General features: G+C 41.1%; 2 protein-coding genes across 11 annotated transcripts in view; one reads left to right on the top strand and one right to left on the bottom strand.

Annotated features, from left to right (window-relative positions):
• TRIM24 (tripartite motif containing 24) overlaps positions 1-21,271 on the top strand; it is a 138,121-nt gene that overhangs the window by 108,608 nt on the left and 8,242 nt on the right. For 4 of the 6 annotated variants that reach the window (XM_073322713.1, XM_073322719.1, XM_073322739.1 and 1 more), the window contains 7 exons: positions 445-580; positions 3,548-3,620; positions 13,850-14,018; positions 14,668-14,981; positions 17,576-17,644; positions 19,482-19,614; positions 20,556-20,630. In XM_073322713.1, the coding sequence (XP_073178814.1) occupies positions 445-580; positions 3,548-3,620; positions 13,850-14,018; positions 14,668-14,981; positions 17,576-17,644; positions 19,482-19,614; positions 20,556-20,630 (969 nt within the window). Of the gene's footprint in view, positions 1-444; positions 581-3,547; positions 3,621-13,849; positions 14,019-14,667; positions 14,982-17,575; positions 17,645-19,481; positions 19,615-20,555; positions 20,840-21,271 lie in introns of all 6 variants that reach the window. The other 2 variants (XR_012156085.1, XM_073322728.1) reach the window with 2 other exon arrangements.
• The window catches only part of SVOPL (SVOP like), a 72,765-nt gene that overhangs the window by 7,183 nt on the left and 44,311 nt on the right, over positions 1-21,271 (bottom strand). For 3 of the 5 annotated variants that reach the window (XR_012156089.1, XR_012156086.1, XR_012156090.1), the window contains one exon: positions 16,031-17,947. The exons of 1 other annotated variant lie outside the window; for it this stretch is intronic. The gene's annotated coding sequence lies outside the window, so the exon portion shown is untranslated. Of the gene's footprint in view, positions 1-16,030; positions 17,948-20,280; positions 20,349-21,271 lie in introns of those variants that run through there. One more of the 5 variants, XR_012156087.1, reaches the window with a different exon arrangement.

Consider the following 21,271-nt stretch of genomic DNA (forward strand, 5'->3'; position numbering starts at 1 on the left):
TCCTAAAGTTATTTGTGTTTTCTAGCCAAACGCTCTTATTTAGAGTATTTGTGTTTCAAAGGCCATTTCTCTAATCCTGCAGCATGTGTGACAATTTCAGTGGGCTGGGATGATAAATTGGAACTGGTTTTGCTCTAAAACAGGTGTCTCATTTTTCTGTCCTCATGTGTCATGGCTGAAAAGACATAACCACTTAGCTGACACTGTGTACCTTTTCTACTGAATATGCATGTCCTCTGGCCAGGATGTGGAATGTGTTGGGTTGCTTATTGGGTGATTCCTGAATTAATTCTTTGAATTGTATATATTTGCATGTTCTTTTTTAATTAAATGAAATAAATGAGCATGTTGAAAGAGGGTGTGGAAGTGCAAACTAAGATAAGGTGTCTATATTGATCACAGTATTTTTGTCTTAACAATAACCTCCCTTCTTGCGTCTTTTAGATTGAGTGTTCGGGAAACATTACACTGGATAACATTGTAAGGAAAGATGGTATTGTGGAGCAGAGCCAGCCAAAACCCCCTTCAAACAGAACCGTCCAGTCACCAAATTCATCAGTGCCATCTCCGGGCCTCTTGGGTATGGTGATTAACCTGATTTTAAATGGTGTGGTGGGGAATCTAGCACTTTACTCCCTGATCTGAGTTCCCATTTATCAACTTAATGCAGGGGTGGGCAAACTTTTTGGCCCGAGGGCCACATCTGGGTTGCGAAATAATATGGAGGGCCAGGTAAGGAAGGCTCTGTCTCCGCAAACAGCCTGTCCCCTGCCCTCTAGCTGCCCTCTCCCACTTCCTGCCCCCTGACAACGTCCTTCAGAACGCCCGACCTATCCAACCACCCCTCCCACTTCTTGTTCCCTGACCGCCCCTAACCACCCCCACCCCCATCCAACCCCTCCTGCTCCCTGTCCCCTGACTGCCCCACCCCCTGACAGGCCCCCCCGGGACCCCTGAGCCATCCAACCCCCCTCCACTCCTTGTCCCCTTACCGCCCCCTCCCAGGACCCCCATCCCTAACTGCCCCCCCCCCAGGACCTCACCCCCTATCCAACCGCCCCTGCTCCCTGTCTCCTGACTGCTCCCCTGCCCCCGAACCTCCGCTCCATCCAACCGCCCCCTGTCTGCCCTCTGGGACCTCCTGCCCCTTATCCAACCCCCCTCCCTCTGCCCCCTTACCATGCCACTCAGAACAGCGGGACAGGCTTACTGGAAAGCCAGGGAGGTGGACGGGCACAAACTGCGCTGCTGGCGTGGCTGCGGGGAGGGGCCAGGGGCTAGCCTCCCCGTTCGGGAGCTCAGGGGCCGGGCAGCACAGTCCCGTGGGCCAGATATGGCCTGTGGGCTGTATTTTGCCCATCTCTGACTTAATGTATTATTATCATCATGCCTTCTAGCTTATTACGACATACTGACAAATTCAGGGCAAGGGAGAAGGCTGGCATTGATCAAATGGGAGATGAGGGCCTAACTAAGAGTTTTATCTTTGTGGTCAGAGATTAAAAGATCAGATCTAGTCTGACCTCCTGTGTATCACAGGCCACCATGACCATTCAGCACTCGCACACTAAACCCAACAACTGAAATTATACCAAAGTATTACAGCCCATAGGCAACTTTGCTATTAAGTGCCACAAGGAGAGAACAGGAGGGACAGAATTACATCAATACCCAGGCCCCCCATACTAACAGGTAACTGATATACCCAGATAATCCTGGTAAGTGACCTGTACCCATACACTGCAGAGGAAGGCGAACCCCTCACCTCTCCACAGTCACTGCCAAACTGAGACGAAAATTTCATCTCAACCCCCCATATGGAGATCAGTTAGACCCTGAGCATGTGAGCCACAAGATTTAGATAGCTGTGATGTGAAGCTCTAGGCAGAGAATGGAGTCAAAGTTGGTAACCAAGTTACAAGCCTGAGTGATAGGTATAATGGTGATGATGTCTACTGTGACAGAGAGAGTTAAGTAGCATGGAGGACTTGTAAGGGGAGACAGAATTTGGTTTGGGCTATGTTTTGCTTTCGTTGATGGCAAGGGAATCAGAAAGGTCAGAGCAACGAACTAATGAAGAATTGGGTGGAGAGAGAAATTTTGTAGTCAACTGTGCAGAGAAAATTGTTGCATCATATGAGTAGATGAGGAAAAGATGTAGAGAGAGAAAATAAAAGTGGTCTGTTAGTGGCCTGGAAACTAGTGGAGGAAAAGAGAAGGAGGTTCAGCCATTGAAAGGCTGAATGAATGACTATAGAGATGGGAAAACTAAGAGTACAGAGTTGTGAAAACAATGGGAAGGTAACAATTTAAGAAGATGGAGTATGATCAGCTATCTGAGATGGCTGAAAGGTTGAGGAGGATGAGGATAGAGTAGAAACACCAAGGTTTGACCATGAAGAGGTAGTTAAAGACAATTAACTTAAGTTAAAGCAATTACAGTGGAGTGGGGAAGCTGGAAACCTGAGTTGTGGTGGTAGGAGGATTAAGATCCAAGTCAGGGAGAGGGACATGAGGTGGTAGTTGTACAAGGTAGGATCTAGGATGAGGAATATCATAATGTGTTATATTGTGTGGTAAAGGTACCTAATGGGACTGTGAGGTTAAGGAGAAAGGTGAGGAAATTGCAGGAGGGGAGTATAAGTTTGTTACGGAGGAGGTTCTTGCCTCTGGGACTTTCTTCAGGGGTGCTCATGAGTGGAGGAAGAGGAAATTGGGTTAGTGGAATGGATTTTACTGTGCGAGAGACAGGTGAAGGAGTACAGTATGATGGAGAGAATTGAGTTGAGCCACTGACAGCTGAGTCCTACAGCAGAGTGGTCTGGGAATGCTGAAGTCATGGAAGTTAGATTGGAGGTCAGAGGTATAAGAGCAGAGGACAGATGGAAGATGAGGTTGTGGTTAGAGAGGGAACTCTGCTATTGTGATATCAGACGGAGAAGTGTTTAGTTGTGGGTTGAAAGAACACAAATACAGTGCAGAAGCTGTGAACATCGCAAAATGTCAGACTTCCTGAGGTTACTCCTTTCCTAGTTCCAGTAGTTAGTTAAATTAGCACTTTATACATTCCTGTATTACAGCTATGTATTTGCTGCTTGTGAAGCATATCTTTCCAATGAACATACCTACAGCAGTAAAATAATTCTTTTTGCCACTTAGCGGGTGGTGATTTTTCCATCTGTCAGTAAGTGCGTGCATATTCACTCTCTCTGAATTTCATTATTTTGCCTTCTCTAATACTTTTTAAATAAAAAGAGTGAACAAATACTCTGGATTGGAAATGTGCAGGATAAGATGTCTCATTCTTTTCTAGACTTGGGTTAAATGAGTAAAGAATGACCAAAGTCACAGTAGAGGTGAGGAAGAAGCATATTCTGGTCTGTTTTACAAATAGAATGTGTAGGGTGGTCTGAACAATCAATATCAAGAGATCAAAATGAATACTTATACACAAATCTCTATGTACTTCTCTGACAGAAAATTAAATGCAAGACTTCTTGTATGAACAAACCTGGTTGGTTTTTTTCTAATTTAACCTGTTTTTTAGGACCAGTAACTATGACCAGTGTCCACCCTCCAATTCGCTCACCCAGTGCCTCCAGTGTTGGAAGCAGAGGCAGGTAAGCAGACCAGTTGAAAAAAACATAGCTTCAATCTCAAAGGACACTATATGCATGTGACCGCAGTTGACAGAAGCTTTCACCAGTAATCTATGTCGAGGTTTGCCATGTTATTTCGTCTGAGAGAGCATTTCTGATGGCTTTATTGTAATACTCTTCAAGGCCTAAAATTTAGTTCTAATTTCATATCTAATTTTTAATGGCACATTAAAGACTTGTAATGTGTTAAACATATGGTAGCTGTGAGATTGACAGCTTGATCAGATGTTTTGATAACCGTGTACTGTAAATAATGGTGTAAAGTTCATGACAGTTACACAACTGTTTCTTTTAAAGTCTGAAGCAGAAAATCCTCACTGAACCATAAGTAACTTCAGATTTGAGGAATCAGCTTTATAGAGAGGATTATAAATAGGAAGCTTTAACCATGATGCGGTCAGTTAAGTGAGTACTAGATATTTTGAGACACAAAAATAAAGAAATGATTAGGGCTGTCAATTAATTGCAGTTAATTAATTGCAGTTTTAATTGCACTGTTAAACTATAGAATAACAACTGGTTTCAAAGTAACAGCCGTGTTAGTCTGCATTTGCAAAAAGAAAAGGAGTACTTGTGGCACCTTAGAGACTAACCAATTTATTTGAGCATAAGCTTTCGTGAGCTACAGCTCACTTCATCGGATAACAACTGAAATTTATTAAATATTTTGAATGTTTTCTACAATTTTCACATATATTATTATTCTGTGTTGTAATTGAAATCAAATTATATATAATTTTATTACAGATTTTTGCACTGTAAAAATGATAAAAGAAATAGTATTTTTCAGTTCACCTCATACAAGTACTGTAGTGCAGTCTTTGTTCTGAAAGTGCAACTTACAAATGTAGATTTTTTTTGTTACATAACTGCACTCAAAAACAAAACTGTGTAAAACTTCAGAGCCTACAAGTCCACTCAGTCTTACTTCTTGTTCTGCCAATCGCTAAGACAAACAAGTTTGTTTACATTAACAGGAGATAATGTTGCCCTCTTCTTATTTACAGTGTCACCAGAAAGTGAGAACAGACATTTGCATGGCATTTTTTGTAGCTGGCATTGCAAGGTATTTACATGCCAGATATGCTAAACGTTTGTATGTCCCTTTGTTCTTTGGCCACCATTCCAGAGGACATGCTTCCATGATGATGACGCTTGATTAAAAAAAAAGGCGTTAATTAAATTTGTGAGCGAACTCCTTAGGGGGGAGAATTGTATGTCCCCTGCTCTGTTTTACCCGCATTCTGCCATATATTTCATGTTATAGTAGTCGTGGATGATGACCCAGCACATTGTTCATTGTAAGAACACTTTCACTGCAGATTTGACAAAACGCAAAGAAGGTACCAATGTGAGATTTCAAAATATAGCTTTAGCACTCGGCCCAAGGTTTAAGAATCTGAAGTGCCTTCCAAAATCTGAGAGGGACGAGGTGTAGCGCATGCTTTTAAAAAGTCTTAAAAGATCAACACTCTGAGGAAACTACAGAACCTGAACCACCAAAAAAGAAAATCTGTCTGCTGGTGGCATCTTGACTCAAATAATGAAAATGAACATGTGTTGGTCTGCACTGCTTTGGATTGTTATCGGTCAGAACCTGTCGTCAGCATGGATGCATGTCCCCTGGAATGGTGGTTGAAGCATGGAGGGACATATCAGCGCATTTGACATGTAAATGTCTTGCAATGCCAGCTACAACAGTGCCATGAGGATGCCTGTTCTCATTTTCAGGTGACATTGTAAACAAGAAGCGGGCAGCATTATCTCCTGCAAATGTTAAACTTGTTTGTCTGAGTGATTTGTTGAACAAGAAGTAGGACTGAGTGGACTTGCAGGCACTAAAATTTTACAGTGTTTTATTTTTGAATGCAGTTTTTTTTTGTACATAATTCTAGATTTGTAAGTTCAACTTTCACGATAAAGAGATTGCACTACAGTACTTGTATTAGGTGAATTGAAAAATACTAATTTTTTTTACAGTGCAAATACTTGTAATAAAAAATAAATATAAAGTGAGCACTGTACACTTGTATTCTGTGTTGTAATTGAAATCAATATATTTAAAAATGTAGAAAACATCCAAAAATATTTAAATAAATGGTATTCTGTTATTTAACAGTGTGATTAATTGCGATTTAATTTTTTAAATTGCTTGACAGCCTTAGAAATGATGGAATATTCATGAACAAATAGTTAGACAATGCTGTCTGAAGAGCAGGTCTGTTAATGTGTTCCAGTAAATCAGGGCATACAATTAATATAGAGTTAATTTTTCATGTTGAGAAAAAGCAGAGAATATGTTCGTGCTGCTGGAAGTGGAAGTTCAGATACTTTTAACAGAATATTTCTTGTTGTTTTATTTATATAGTAAAAGTCATGAAGGGTCCGTATATTCTTATGAGGTCCAAGTTAAAAGTTTTATTTATACATAAATTTTGAACTACATTAGATATCTGCAAAATCTACTCTCACAAAATAAATAAGTTTTAGTTCAAGAGATTGTCCCTGTAGGAGCTCCATGTGATGTGCATGCACCTGTATGCTCTTGACCAGAGACTTTTCTGTTAGCAGTGTCTGCAGGTCGATGCCTCTGTGTACTCGGGTATGAGGGCATGTAGGAAGGAGCGGACCTGCACCACTCCAATACCTTCTCAGTTGCCCATAGCTCAACATGGAGTTGTGTAGTGTCTGCTATCTAGCTGAGGCAGTTGCTTCTTTATATTCTTAGTAGCTTCTTTTAGTTTTTGTTTCTTAGCAGGGTTTGTGCTTCTATTCTGTCCCTCCCCTTCCTGTGCCACACTCCTTTTTTTTTGTTTAAGGTCAGGTCCTTTTGTCCTCAGGTCGTCTTGGCCAGTGGCTTGCTTAGCAGGTTATGCCCCAAGGCCCTAGGATTCAAGCCTTGCTAGACCTGCCACAGGTCCTTCCCCTCAGTGATGGAAATGCGAGCTGCCTCCACTCCCTTGCAGAAGCCCAGATCCTGTCCAGATGCAGGATTCAAGAGCAGATCTTGTAAACTGAGGGAAGACTATTTAAAACTGCTCCTCATGGAGTGCTCCCTTAGACCTGCGGGATCCAACTTCCCATTTTGTACATCAGATTCAGCCCCACAGAGTACTCCAGAGACTTCATGTGCTCTGCTCTGAATTCCAGAAACCAGGAGCTAGATTTGGTCTCTCAGAAGACTGCCAAACATAAGAGACCTCACTCCCCGATAGACTAAGAGGAGAGAGAAAAGTCTTCATTTGGACCTGGGATTAGGGAGACCTCATGTCCTGGTGTAGCTATCAGTGAGTCTCCCACTGGGCATAGTGCTAAGATGTTGGTACTGTTGTTGGACTTCCCTAAATGGAAGAACTCCTCGAAGAATATGGAGTCTTTGAAGAAACCATCTCACCTGGCACAGTCTGACATCACCAGGTCTCTCCAGAATGAGCAGGCCTATCACTGGTACCTGCAGAAGTGGAAATATTGCCAGATTTGATGCGCCCAAACCCCCATATCTCCTTCCAAATCTTCCCTTATGTTCATTCTCTATTACCGTCTGAATCTAAAATCTGCTGGGTTTGTCCCAGAGCTCTGTCAGTGGTCACTTAGTTGCTACCACAGCATTCCACTTTCCAAATGAAGGATTTTCAGCACTTGTCTAGTGAAGACCCACTAAATTGACTGCAGATCACTCTCCCATCGACTCCTGTACTCTACCGGATCAAGAAGACTGGGTGGAGTTGATGACATCGCGTAGTGTGGACCCCACGGTAAGTAGATCTAAGCTACGTCTATTTGAGTTACGCTATTCAGGTAACTCAAATTGCGTAGCTTAGATTGAATTTCCCCTGTAGTGTAGACAAGGCTTAATTCTTCGCACATCCTACAACCATGACATTTTGATTAAATAACTAGACCAATATAAATTTAACTTGACACACATTAACTTGATTAAAAACTGGCTAACTGATAAGTCTCAATGTAATTGTAAATGGGGAATAGTCATTGAGCGGATGTGTTTTCAGTGGGGTTCCACAGGGATCGGTTCTTGGTACTATGCTATTTAACAATTTTATCAATGATGTGGAAGAAAACATAAAATCATCACTGATAAGGTTTGCAGATGGCCCAATAATTGAGTAGGTGTGTAATTCATGAAGAGGACAGGTCACTGATTCAGAGGAATTTGGATTTCTTGGTAAACTGGATGCAAGCAAACAATGTGTTTTAACGTAGCTAAATATAAATGTATACATCTAGGAACAAAGAATGTAGTTCTGTCCTTGCATGAGGGGGAACACTATCCTGGGGAGCAGTAACTCTGAAAGATTTGGAGGTTGTGGTCTAAGTCCCCTCTAAGCTGTGTGGCTACGCAGCTGCCTATTAAGCCGCACGCCTGATGAGAGATGCTTCTCCCCCAGACCTGCTGCGGCGGAGAGAGCGCCTGTCCCCGCCAGCCCTAGCGCAGACCTGCCCCAGACTTGCCGGGGGAGAGGAGCCCCTTGCCCAGCCCAAGCCCACTGGAGCTGCCAGGAAGATGAGGTCCCCGTGTGATTGTGACCTATAGAACTAATGCAATCCTGGGATGTATAAACAAGGGAACCTCAAATAGGAATAGAGGTTTTTTTACCTCCGTTTAGCACTGGTGCACCCACTGCTGGAGTATTGTCCACTTCTGGTGTTGACAATTCAAGAAGAATATTGGTAAATTGGAGAGAGTTCAGAGAAGAGCTACAAGAATGATTACAGGGTTGGAAAACATGTTTTATAGTGATAGACTCAAGGAGCTCAATCTATTTAGCTTGACAAAGAGATGGTTATTGTGTGAGTTGATTTATAGTCTATAAGTACCTACATGGGAACAAATATTTCAATCTAGGGCTAATCAATCTAGTAGAAAAAAGAATAACACAATCCAATGTCTGGAAGTTGAAGCTAGACAAATTCAAACTGGAATTAATACATTTTTAATAGTAATTAACCACTGGAAAAATTTACCAAGGGTTGTGGTGGATTCTCCTTCATTGAGAATTTTAAAATCAAGATTGCATGCTTTTCTAAAAGATCTGCTTTAGGAATTATTTTGGAAAAGTTCAGTGGCCTGTATTATTCAGGAGGAGGTCAGACTAAATTAACACAAAGGTCCCTTCTGGCCTTGGAATCGGAGTCTGTGAAATTTCTTAACAGCTTCCTTAATCAGTTTCCTTCAGTGTAGGACCCTGCTCTACCAAGGGACCTCCATTTGCCATTTAACACATTAAGAGGGCCCACTTTTGAGCCCAAGGCAACTTGCTTGTTCCTGCATCTGTCCGTCAAGTTTTCATTTTTTGTGGCAATGACTTTGCCCAGAATGGCTGGGGAACTGGAAGCCCTCATGGCTGACCCACCATATACAGTGTTTTATCCAGACAAAGCTACGTTGCATTCCCATTCTTGTTTCTTCCCTAGAGTGTCATTAGAAGTCCAAATCAGTCAGGATATTCAATTGCCAGTTATTTTACCCCAAGCCTTACCTTTCCAGGGAATAATCCAGTCTCTATAGCCTATAGAAAAGAACAACGCTGGCCTTCTACCTTCACCAGATTAAGCCCTTTAGGGTTTTCCTTAGATTCTTCATTTCCTTTGCTGAGAGGATGAGGGATCATTCTATTTCTATTCAGAATATCTAAATGGGTTTTGGGGTGTATTTTGACATGCTATGAGTCCTCTGGGATACACGCCCTCTTAAAGTCACTGCTCATTCCACTAGGGCTCAATCCATTTCCATAGTATTCCTCAGAAAGGTACCCATCAAGAACATTTGTAAGACAGCCACCTGGTCTTCTGTTCACACGTTCTCAGAACATGATGTATGGACCTACAAACTTACTCTAAATGTGAGCTCAAATGGAAAAAAAAAAGAGTTTAAGTTCATAAGATGTCACAATAACTTATAACAAAAGTTGAAGGGAAAAGGTGCAAAAGTGAGATTCCAAATTAAGGACTGTGTTAAGATCATCCTTAGATTTTCAGTTCCATACTTGTTTTCTATGGACCAAAATTGATGTGTCGAAAACTAGGCCTGATTAGTGGGCAAAATGAGGAGGAGAATGGGTTATCCTATCCATAGTGTTCCACGATTTCAGTTTTTATTTGTAAAAAGGAAAGAAATCCAGGAATTTTTCAGTGTTTATTTTCCAAACATTAAAACCAGGATAAAATCGGTTTTAAAAAAAAGAATAAAAAGCAAGAAAAAAGAAAAACAAAAAAAGTTCATAATATACACATTTTACTACAGTGCAACTGAAACTTTTTTATGTACAAAGGTATTTTTTGGTCTCTGTCAGAGCTAATAGCTTTTCAAGAAATCCTGGTTTGTGTACACTCGCATAACTTTCTTCCAAGTATCCACACTCATTTTGAGCCCCTTGTGCTGTCTTTGAGGTAGTCCAACTTTGAAAATAAGCACTCTGCACCAATAGATCCAGGGGGTACAATCAAAGCTTGCCATGCCACTTCGCTGATGTTGGGAAGTGTGTCTTGATGACTGTTCCAAAAAGCCAGCACACTGAGTTTCAAATAGCCAGGGTTAGGTATGCTCAGGTAAATTGTAAATTTCCCCTTTCAGACTTGAAGTTTCATCTTTAGTGGCAAATGGTGGAAACAGTCTGGCATAATGGCCATAATCTGCTGCAAAATTCACCTTAAGGAAGGAGGTGTAACACCTGGATGACATTCCAAAACGAGTCTTCAGCACCAAACACTTTGGGTTTCCCATTCCTTGCTGAGCATTGTGTTGAAGGTTTTGAACTCTTTTTTTGACGTTCTCGTGTTGCAAGGATTTCCAGAAACATCTGGGTTTTCATGCTGTTTCTTCTGCAGCTTTTGTGCTCCATTCTGAGATTTTGGCTGTCAGGATCTAGTAAACATCTGTAGGGGCAAATGTGTTGTCAGTAGTTGGAGTAACTCCAGAGTTTTCTGTGTCACACAGTGATTCCAAGTTTTCAGCAATGAACGTCATCCCCTTGGTACACAGTTATTTTGGTTATTTGCCAGTCTCTTCCAAGTTTCTGCTTTAGAACCAAAAAACTCAGGATGATCCAGGAGACGCACTAGCACAGTCCATATGTTGTTTATATGACAGGCAGCAAAGTACAAGTTCATCCACCAATGTGGCACAAAAGGAGTAGGTAATCGGCAGTCGGCTTGTCACTCATCTCGCACTGTGTAAAACAAAGCCTTCAACTTGTTCACGTGCTTGAAAATGGCCCCACATGCAATGATGCAAGATTTCATGTCTTTCATTTCTTCTGTAGCAGTAGCTGCTGGCAGCTCAATGTTAGTCAGATGAGCAGGACAGGTAATAATAGCAATTCTGGTTTCTGGTTGAGTTTAATCTCCCGTGCAAACTTAGCCATGCAGGAAGTTAGTTGTGGCCCTGTTTTCCCAAGTCCCTTGGTACATGTCAAACATGTCAGTTATTGCTGCATCAACAAAGTGGCTGTCAGCTGAGGGGATGAATATCCCATTGGCACAAAATAATGCAGGTTTATTCGCTTTGAAATAAAAAAACCAAAAGGCCAAGAATCGGACGGTCCAAAGCATCAGAAGACTTGTCAAAAATCAGACCAGACACCAAATTTCCATCAATTCATTCCATCGTTTTAGATACTAAAGAATCATTTTCTTTCAGATACTTATGAGGGAGGTTGTTTGCATTAGGAAGGGTTTTTGTTGCTGGACAGTATTGTTGCACTAAGTCACCAATAGGCCCCTCTGCAATTAACAGCGGTTATCCAGCGAAACAGAGCATGCACACACTCATGCTGTGTCCTCTTTCATTTAAAACCCTGGTGAAAGCTCCAGATATTGACTGTTTATACCAAAGCTCACTTTCTTATTTAAGCTACTTGTGTTGCTTGCTCTTGATATGCTTCTTTATTCTGTCAGTGTGAGCATTGACCTTGACCTCAATGCTGCAGTACTTGGAGCGTAATGCATCCTCTTCACTCCCACCTTTACTTTTCTTGCAAATTTCTAAGCACTGATTTTTCTTGTTGATATTCAGGCATAGATTTGCGGTTTTGCCCCATGTTTATCTTTTTTTACCTTCTCTATCTTTATCTGTGGAGGATTGATCATTTAAATTCAGTGCCAAACTAAAACAGATGTGAAGAAATAAGTGGCCAGCATCTACTTGTGAGCCAATTTGATTTTCCAACCGTCGCCGCATGTGTTCTGTGTTTTATACTGCGGATCTGCTTTAGTCTCAGAGCTTCAGGACACAACAATCACATAAAGTTAGTGTTTAACAAAAATAAGTACCCCCCCCTAAAAATTGAGTGGATTGATAAACGGGTGTAAATCAGTAAAAACTGAACTCCTTTAATTAAAATAAGTGATACTTTATTGCTGAAAATTGGTAAAAACTGAAAATTTGGAACACTGTCCATCCATACTTCCCTTCTGGGGTCCTCAGAGAAACTTTGGGAGAAAAATTGGCTACTGGAGCAAGCTTCACCATCTGGCTGCCACCCCCACCTTCTCTGGGAGCTCTGGGCCTTCATTATCCTGACCAGGCCACAGAGAGGAAGCCAGATGACATCACCACACCACCAGTTCCGTCGGAATCCCAACCACCACCTGGAATGAGAGACATTGTTTCCTGCCCCCACATATACTTTTCCTTCCCTATCTTACTTATTTTATTTTCTCTCTCCTTTTTCTTTCTGTCCAAGGGCCTGGCTTAGCTCACCAGGGCTGTTTGTTTTGCAACACTGCTGTAAGCCTACAACTAGAAAGAGGAAGCTAAATATCCTAAACATCCCAATGCTGGTACAAGTTTGCCAGTCTGAAAGTAGCTGATAAGACTGTGCTGTACCTGTTTTTTCCAGCGGTGAGGATGCAAGTAAGAGGCAACTCCGGAGACAGAACCTGCATTTTTTTTTATTTTTGCTGCTGTTTTCTCTCCCCTATTGCGTGCTTGTCCTGTTCTGTCTTTTAGGGGATCAGACTTTAATGGCAGAAACCTCCAACAGTGTTTATAATTGTTTAAAGTTGGGTTATTTTAACACTTTTGACCCATATATTCTATCTATATTAATACAATATGCTTTAGTGTCTGCTTCCAGAGTTAATGTGGCCTTTGAAGCCATTCTACGCTGTACTGAATCCACCTCCTCAGAACCCTCTCTTCCATACTGAGGTACTGCTTGGGTGTTTCCTCACATGGAGCTCCCATAGGGACAATAACTCAAAGATGGAGAGTTTACTTATTTTGGGCAGGACCTGGAATTCTTCAAGGTGTTAGGTCTCTATGGGTGCTCCACCATCTACTCTCCTTTCCCCTCTGCATTGGAGTCCTACCATGCTCAAAAGTGGAGAAGGAACTGGAGTAGCATGGATCTACTCCTTCCTATAGGCTGTCCTACTGGGGCACGAGGAGGCATACAGCCCAGGTGCAGACCCGTGGCCACTGTTAACTGAAAAATCTCTGGTCATGAGTGCATGGACTTAATGCACATCCTTGTGTGGAGCATCCGTAGGGACAGAACATCTCAAATAATTCCACTTACTGTATATAGTAAGTAACTTCTCCTTTAGGGTGCAGTCTCCTATGTTTTGAATTAAATTGAAATTCCATCGTAATTTAAGGTTAAGATGTCCTTTCTCTTTTTGTTATGATTATGCACAAAAGCAGTGACATGGAACCTGATTCTGAGGGAAGGACCTGACTGGATATAGTCCAGTGTGTGGTGTTTGAGTGGACGTTGCTGGAATGACACTTACTTTCTCCAAAAATGTAACTGTTCTCCTCTCAAAAACTTCCCAAAATACTGCTATTTTTTAGGTTTTGTTAAAATTTGTATTGGGTGGAGTTTAATGAGAAGTGCATTCACCATGGGACCTAAACAAACCAATGCTGTATTCCAAACCTCTGACCTATAGAAAATAAAACTCTGAGCAGTTCTGCAGTCCTAGGATTAGATTAGCATTTCCCCCCTTTTACTATCCTATTTTAAAAAACCTGAAGATTTTGTTCTATGGTGGGTAGTGCGGTAGCCTCAAAATGTAGAGAATGGAAAATACTGTAGTATTCCAGGGTCATGAGTCTTAATCACTACAAGAGGTGTGATTTTTCTGAAAGCACTGTGCTCTCTTGAATGGTGCAGATGATGTCCAGCAACTTCATTTCTCTTCTTTCTGCCTCTTCTCATCCTCTATAGCTCTGGCTCCTCCAGCAGGCCACCAGGAGCTGATTCTACACACAGAGTCCCTGTTGTCATGTTGGAGCCAATCAGGATTAAACAGGAGTCTGGTACATCCCACGAGAACTATGATTTCCCAATTGTTATAGTGAAGCAAGAAACAGATGAAGAATCCCGGCCTCGGAATGTAATATTAACAATAATAAAGAATCTCTTCTGAGTTTGGGTTTTGGGGAGGGTGTTTTCGTCTACTGGAAATAGAATAAATTACAAATATTCTGTTAGAGCGTTACTCTTAGGTGTTAACTTTAAGGGAAGCACATAATGTGTTAGTGGGTGTGTGTTGTTGGGTTTGTTTTGTTTTTTTTAAAAAGGGATGAAGTGAGATTCCAAAACAAGTTATATTTCTTAATAAACTGGGATGACTAAATAACTGACATGATCAGACTACCATAGTCTGTGAGGATCTGGGAGGTAGGGGGAAATCTTATAAATACTGTAAATTCTTTCACATGGTGTTTGGAGATTTTGCTACTACTAATGCATATGCTCAACTTTAGGAGTGCAAGACCTATTTGCTACTGGAAGATTATTATAGTTTTCTATTGGAAGCAGTTTTTTAAATGTCAGAGCTAACCTACTTGGGTCCTGTTATACTAGTTTGCTGTATTAAATTGGCTGAAGCCATAACAGTGATAATTCCTGTGTAGAGGTAATAAGGGGCCTGACTAACAATACATGTGAAAAAAGTAATGTTTTTATTTTCAATGTGTTTATGCATTGATAATTATACCTGACAGCCTGGCATCTAGATGTATCTTTGCGTTTTCCTACAGACCAACTTTTCAAGAAGCATACTCACCTCACTGCTATTGGATAGCAGTCATAATACCACTTCTGACAAAACAGTCTTAAGAACAGATGCTCCAGATAGCACAGGTGACCGACCAGGGATACTTCAGGAGAATACATCCAGTGGGAAGACAGCATGGATGGGTACCCCTCACATTGGAGACAGCAGAAAAGAGGATGACCCCAATGAAGACTGGTGTGCAGTGTGTCAGAATGGAGGGGAGCTCCTGTGTTGTGAGAAATGCCCTAAAGTGTTCCACCTTTCTTGTCATGTCCCTTCACTGATGAACTTTCCTAGGTAAAAATGACCAAATGAATTTTGCCAAACTTTGCTCAGAAGAAACCACCTTTGGGTTGTGAGGCCAAGTACAGGACGTTTCTGCCCCAAAAGATAACTCTAAGGTTATCTCTACACTACAGCTTATGTTGGCATAATTCATGTTGCTCAGGGGGGTGAATAAACCACCCCCCGAGCAACATAAGTTACACCAACATAAGCACTGGTGTGGACAGCACTATGTCGGCAGGAGAGCTTCTACCACCAACATAGCTACCTCCTCTTGGGGAGGTGATTTTATCATGCTGACGACAGAGCTCTTGCCTATTGGCATACAGCGTCTTCACCAGACACACTGCAGCGGCGTCGCTGCATCAGTGCAGCTGCATCCCTGCAACTCTGTACGTGTAAACAAGCCCTAAGAAAGTTTGAGTCGGTGAAAACCAGGATTTAACTAAATTTGAGTTGTGTAACCTGAACTAGTGCTGCTGCAAAAGCTATTATAAAATGCTGCAGTTTCTTGGCAAGATTGCTTATATCTGGGCCATCTATTATCTGTAGCCACAAAATTGGGCCATAGAATCACCATTCTAAACAGAATCCTTTAAGACAGCAAACCGTTGTTGTTTTTTTTTTTTTTAATTCTTTTAAAGAAAAAGCTCTAAACAGGGGCCACATCAGCCATAGGGCACAGTGCTTGCTGTCTGCTCATAATATTTTTAAAACTACCTCAGTAAGCACTGAGAAGAAGCAAGACTAATCTTTATAGGCCTTAATTGGTTTGTTGGAAGGCAACTGTGCAATTTGCTCAGCCCAGTTGGAACAATCAGAAGATTAAAAATCCATTTTTCTATTAAGTATAAATGTTTGAAAATAGATACGTATCCTTAGTATTTCTAAAGTTTATTATTGGTGTCAGCTGCTTTGCCAGAGTAAAAATGAAATTTTTGTGATACTCTGGTATAGGAGCATTGGATAAGACTTAAGCTAGTATTGAACAAGGATACAAATGTGTTTACCATAAGATGGTCAGCGTTCAGTGATTTGATATAAGTGTTAAATACTGGTTTAGTTTACAGTTTCTTACACTGGTCAGCTCTGCTTACATGCTTTGATTAGAATGATTGCTAGTAGCACATCAGGCTTTGAAATACCAGTTATATTCAAGTACTGTACTTAGTCTATGCACATCGAATATGTGCCTTTTGAATCTCCAAACTATGGGGCTGTCTTCCTTTAAATACAGCACTGTTATTTTGCTGACCATAACAGCTTTCTACAATTTTGTTTCCTCTGTGCATAAGGAAAGACTGTATGAATATGATGGATAACAACTGTTTTTTATTAGTTAAATGTTGTCCTCTCAGTGTAAAGGAAAATATCACTGTTTTCATGTCACATTGTACAGTTATTGGATTTTCTAAACATTCCAGAAATATCTTTCTAAAGTTTCAACTTTTCTTTGGCTGTGGCTTTTGCTGAGCTTATTCAATGGGGCAAAGAGCAAAAAAAGAAGTTTCCAAGTGGGGCTCAAATCTGTAAAGTGCATAGTAATACTAGTGGCCAGTACTCTTAACTCTGAGCAGTACCGTCACCGATACTGAGATTTCACACTTGAACTCCCATCTCTAAACCTGCCCCTCAGCCCCATCCCATCCTATCAACCTTCCCTCATTCCCTCTTTTGCCCCTTTTGCTCCTTACTGTCTTCTGGTCCGTTCCCTTCAAAATAGTTGCCCTGGACTCCAACTGCCTCTCCTACTTGCAGCCCTTCACTCTGACATGCTGTTACAGCCATTGCCTTGAATTGCTCTGCTTGTACTCTGTCTTGAATCCCTTTCTATCTGACATCTGTTCTCTTCACTCCACCAAAACTGCTGTCATACCGTGTCCCTAATGTACTCTTTTCATGGCTAAATATGTGTGAAAAGCTGCTAGGATTCAGAGAATTGTGAATTACTGTGTTACCCATCTTAGCCTCACCAAGTGAGTTTTGCTGCTGCTAAGCTGTAGGACAGCTCCCGGACACACAAGCTCGTATGCCTTGCCAGCAAACTCTTCAGCTCTCTGCCAGTCCAAACCTTGCCTTGTGGGTAAGAGAGTGAACCCCAGCTTCCCCAGAGATGTCTCCCTACAGCAGTGGTTCTCAACCTGCAGCCTGTGGGCCGCTTGCAGCCCAGTCAACACACAGCTGTGGCCCATGTGACATCCTCAGGGCCATACGGGTAGTATTGGATGCGGCCCACATAATACACTGTGGGTCGCATATACGTCCCACAATTGTAAATAGGTTGAGAGCCACTGCCCTATAGTGTCCAGCCCTCTTACTGAATACTTAGAGAAGTTATTAGGTTTGTTGCTCTTTTAAAGAGACAGTATACTGCAGGCAGGTAGCTTAACTGGGGTTAACACACCCTTCCCTTCAAACAGTGCTGAATTGGTTTATCGTAAAAGTAAAACAAGTGTATTTAACAAAAGAACATAGGATTAAGTGATACCCAGTGTAAGGAATAAAGGTAGAAAGGGTTACAAGCAAATAAAAGTAAAAATATGCTTTTTAGGCTAAAACCTTATTTAACAAATTAGACTCTCTTGTTCACAAAGTCTCTTTTCCAGCATGGCTGACCAGACTCTGAGATCTGTGAAGGGTCCTGGACAGAGTGCTTGGTTCCTTTGTCTCTTCAGGTGAAAGATAACTTGAGTTTGCTCCCCCTTCTTTATAGACCAGTGAACCTGTGAAATGTATTCTCTGGTAAAGTTCCCCCCCTTTTTTTTTTTTTTTTTTTTTTTTTTTTGCTGGGAAGAGATGCCACATGGTCTGGTGAAGACTTCATGCTAGTTCCTTCCCTAGTAGTGATAGTTGGGTGGTTGCTTCCTCCCCTTGTTAGCTTGATGGCTTTCTTTACCTTTTATGTAAATACATTTTCAGTTGTCTTGATTTACCTTGGAGACACATTCCTTTGTCTTGGGTGGAGTATCTTGTCCTGCCTGGCACACATTTTAAGAACATAATTTTAGCAGGTTTCTAATTTTTCATATGTTACCTGTATATACACTATGCAGTATATCAGCGAGTTACTCTTAGACCTTATGGGTCTTAAAACTCCATCCCTCAGCACCAGACTTTTTTTTACTCTACCAACAATGCCAGGCTTGATTTTTTTTTTTTTTCACGCCTTCAATACATTTATTTATGCTTTCTTCAGTGAATGGAACATCTTCCCCATACTGATCCTTAAGGCTACTATTCTCTTGTGCTCAGGATCCATTTCTGCCATGATTTGTATGTATTTGAATATCTCCTTCCTCCATCCTTCAAATGTTTCTTGTTGTCTCAGAGATGGGCCGAGACTCAGATATACCTCCGTACTGCACCTAGCACAGGCTCCCTCTGTTACAGGTGGTTAGGTGTTACTAAAATATAAGTAGTTGTTAATTCTCAAAATAAAAGCAAACAAACTGACATTTGCCTTCAAAAGAGTTAGTCACTCATTACCTTCCAGGCTCAGGCTAGCCTAGGAGAAACTAGAAATCTTTTAATTATCCTAACAGGATGTATATCTGTTTTTCTGGAGGACTTGTAGTTCTGATGTAGGCTTTAACAAGTTTCACTGTCAAAAGTAATTTTAACTTGCTCCTGAAACTAACCCCAATGCCGGAGGTCATGTTTATATTATTAGATCAGATATGTGGTACATACATGCACATTAATACTGTACTTTTCACAATCAATCATAGCTGAATTCTGTCTTTATTCATTCTTGTAAGCAAGTTAATACAATTCAGCCATATTGTAGTTATCTGTGAAGATGCAGGTGTCTCTGTAAAGAATTTTACTAAACCACAAACATTCACTAGGATTGCTCAAGTATTTGAGGGCATAACTAATGGTAGGGGGGGAAGGGTAGTTAGCAAAAGTAGTTTGTGAACCATTATTCCCCTGCCATTTAGAGTTTTCTCTCAAGAATAACTGAGATGAGGGGAAAAAAAAGCTGAAAAGTTATTTTGTTAAGAATAGAAAACTATAGCCTATAGGCTAACTTCTAATGAGAAAATATACTTCCCACAGGTCCCAACCTCTCCGTTGCTCCATTTTTGTGGTTTCTGAATTTGTTTTGCACTCTGCCTATTCTGTTCCATTTTTCATCCCAAAATTTTAATTTTTTCTCCTTTTCTCTTGTACTTTTTTCTTCAAATTGCCTCCTAACCAGCAACTGCACCTGCTGTTAAAATTTGAATTTAATCTGTCAACCCATATGAATGGTTTCAAAACTAGTGGAAATAGATGCTATTTTTTGGTGTAAAACTATTCCAAAAATTTCAGGAATGAGTGAGCTTTTCTTCCAAAGAGATGTCCTTTTCCATCATTATCCCTCCTTTTGGTGGTTGCAAAAAAATTGACACAGTGCAAAAAGAAAATAGAAATGAACAACTTGTCCAAAGGCATTTGGAAACCCTCTGTTGAAGACCATGAAACTTTAGCAGGTGCCCGGAGTAATATATCTGTTTTCCCCTTGTTTAGAGGAGAGTGGATTTGCACGTTCTGTCGGGACTTGTCGAAGCCGGAAGTAGAATATGATTGTGATAATCCCAATCAGAGCTCTGAAAAAAGAAAACTAGAAAGTTATATGGGATTGGCACCAATAGATCGGCGGGTGAGGATACGTTGTTCATTCAACCAGTCTGCTTGTCCAGTCGTTTTGTAAATGCTGCTTTTTATATATTTGGTGGTAGTAATAAGAGTTCACTGGAGGATTTCTAAACAGCTCTGAGAACTTGGCCGTACATTTAAAATATAACCAAGAATCACTGAGTGCTCTTCAGTTGTCTTGAGTAAGATGTTAAATATCTTTGCCTTGGTTTCCCACACCTGGAACAGGCCTATTCTGAAGGCTCTTTTTCATTCATAGAGCACTATGAAGTCTAAAATATTTTTTGGCGGGCCGCTGCATATCCCCAATATTGGGAGGTGCTCTGGTGTCGCAGTTGCATTAGTAGCAGCCTCTGGAGCAGGGTCTGCATGTTGTGTTCTCCCTTTGTGGCTCTGAATATTAGAGGTGAAGCTATAAAAGCCACCTCTGTTCCTTCCAACTGTGGCAGTGTGCCGAACAGAAACCTGGGCTCAGTCTCTTTGACCTAATGTTCTGGGAAAATTGTTTCCCAGAGCCTCTTGGTTTTTGTATTTTACCCAGTATTAGGAGATTAGTAATTTTAGTTAATGTTGGGTTCTAAGGGGATTTCTGCACTCTAGCTTTAGTCTATAGGTATAAAATGGAGGCTCCTACTATAAGGAGAACTAGAACTGAGGTGTGCTTCTCACCCTGCAGTCTTTGCAGCACCAGACACTCTAGGCAGAACTGCAGCCAGGGGGGCACTCTCTTGGATGGCGCTGTGGAAAAAACACAATTAGGCTTCTTGGTAATGATGATTGACTTGCTTTTACTGACTGTCTGAAATTTTCAGATGTGCTTGATTTTGTTTTGGGGGGGCAGGGAAGTATTAAACATCTGCCTGAATTTTTTAGCATAATAAATTATTAAAGGTAAAATCGCAGCATTCTCTAATACACAGGCATTCTTTCTTTCCCTATATACAGAAGTGTGAAAGGCTCCTGCTGTACCTCTACTGCCATGAAATGAGCCTGGCTTTTCAAGATCCAGTTCCTCCTACAGTATGTACATTGTCATTTTTGCCTTATAAAAGAGTCAGAGCACTTGGCACCAGCACTTCTGTGGGCGTTACTGGTAACAAATCCATCATCAGAAGAGTAATCTACTCCAGATATTTAATGTAACAAATATCAAAATGTAGGATAGCGGTAAAAGGTTGATACTAGATGCATGGAATTTCTGTGCTCACTGAATCCGAGCAGAGATTAAGGTGAGACTTAGTTACCAATTGCAGTAAATTAACAAACTTTACTATAAAGTGTACGCTACATCTTAAAAATCATGTGTTTTATGCATGAAACATGACTTAACCCTTGACTTCTGGTTTTCCCACTTCATCTTGAGTGTTGCTGCATTCTATTGAAATCAGTGGTAGTTGGCACATCGTTGAATTGCATAATGAATGGTGCTATTTACATTTAACAGCAGTGAAGCATTTATTTGTGTGAACTCAAAATGGAAGGAGAGGCTTGATCTACGCTACCAATGTATGCCAGTATTTTCCACACCCGAGTGATATAGTTATGTCAACCTAATCCCCAGTGCAGACAGCACTATGTGGATAGGAAGGCTTCTACCGTTGACATGAAACCTTCCTATCCAGGGGGGAGGGATAGCTCAGTGGTTTGAGCATTGGCCTGCT

Source organism: Lepidochelys kempii, chromosome 1 (assembly GCF_965140265.1).
Source record: "Lepidochelys kempii isolate rLepKem1 chromosome 1, rLepKem1.hap2, whole genome shotgun sequence".
In the NCBI taxonomy this organism is placed as follows: domain Eukaryota; kingdom Metazoa; phylum Chordata; order Testudines; family Cheloniidae; genus Lepidochelys; species Lepidochelys kempii.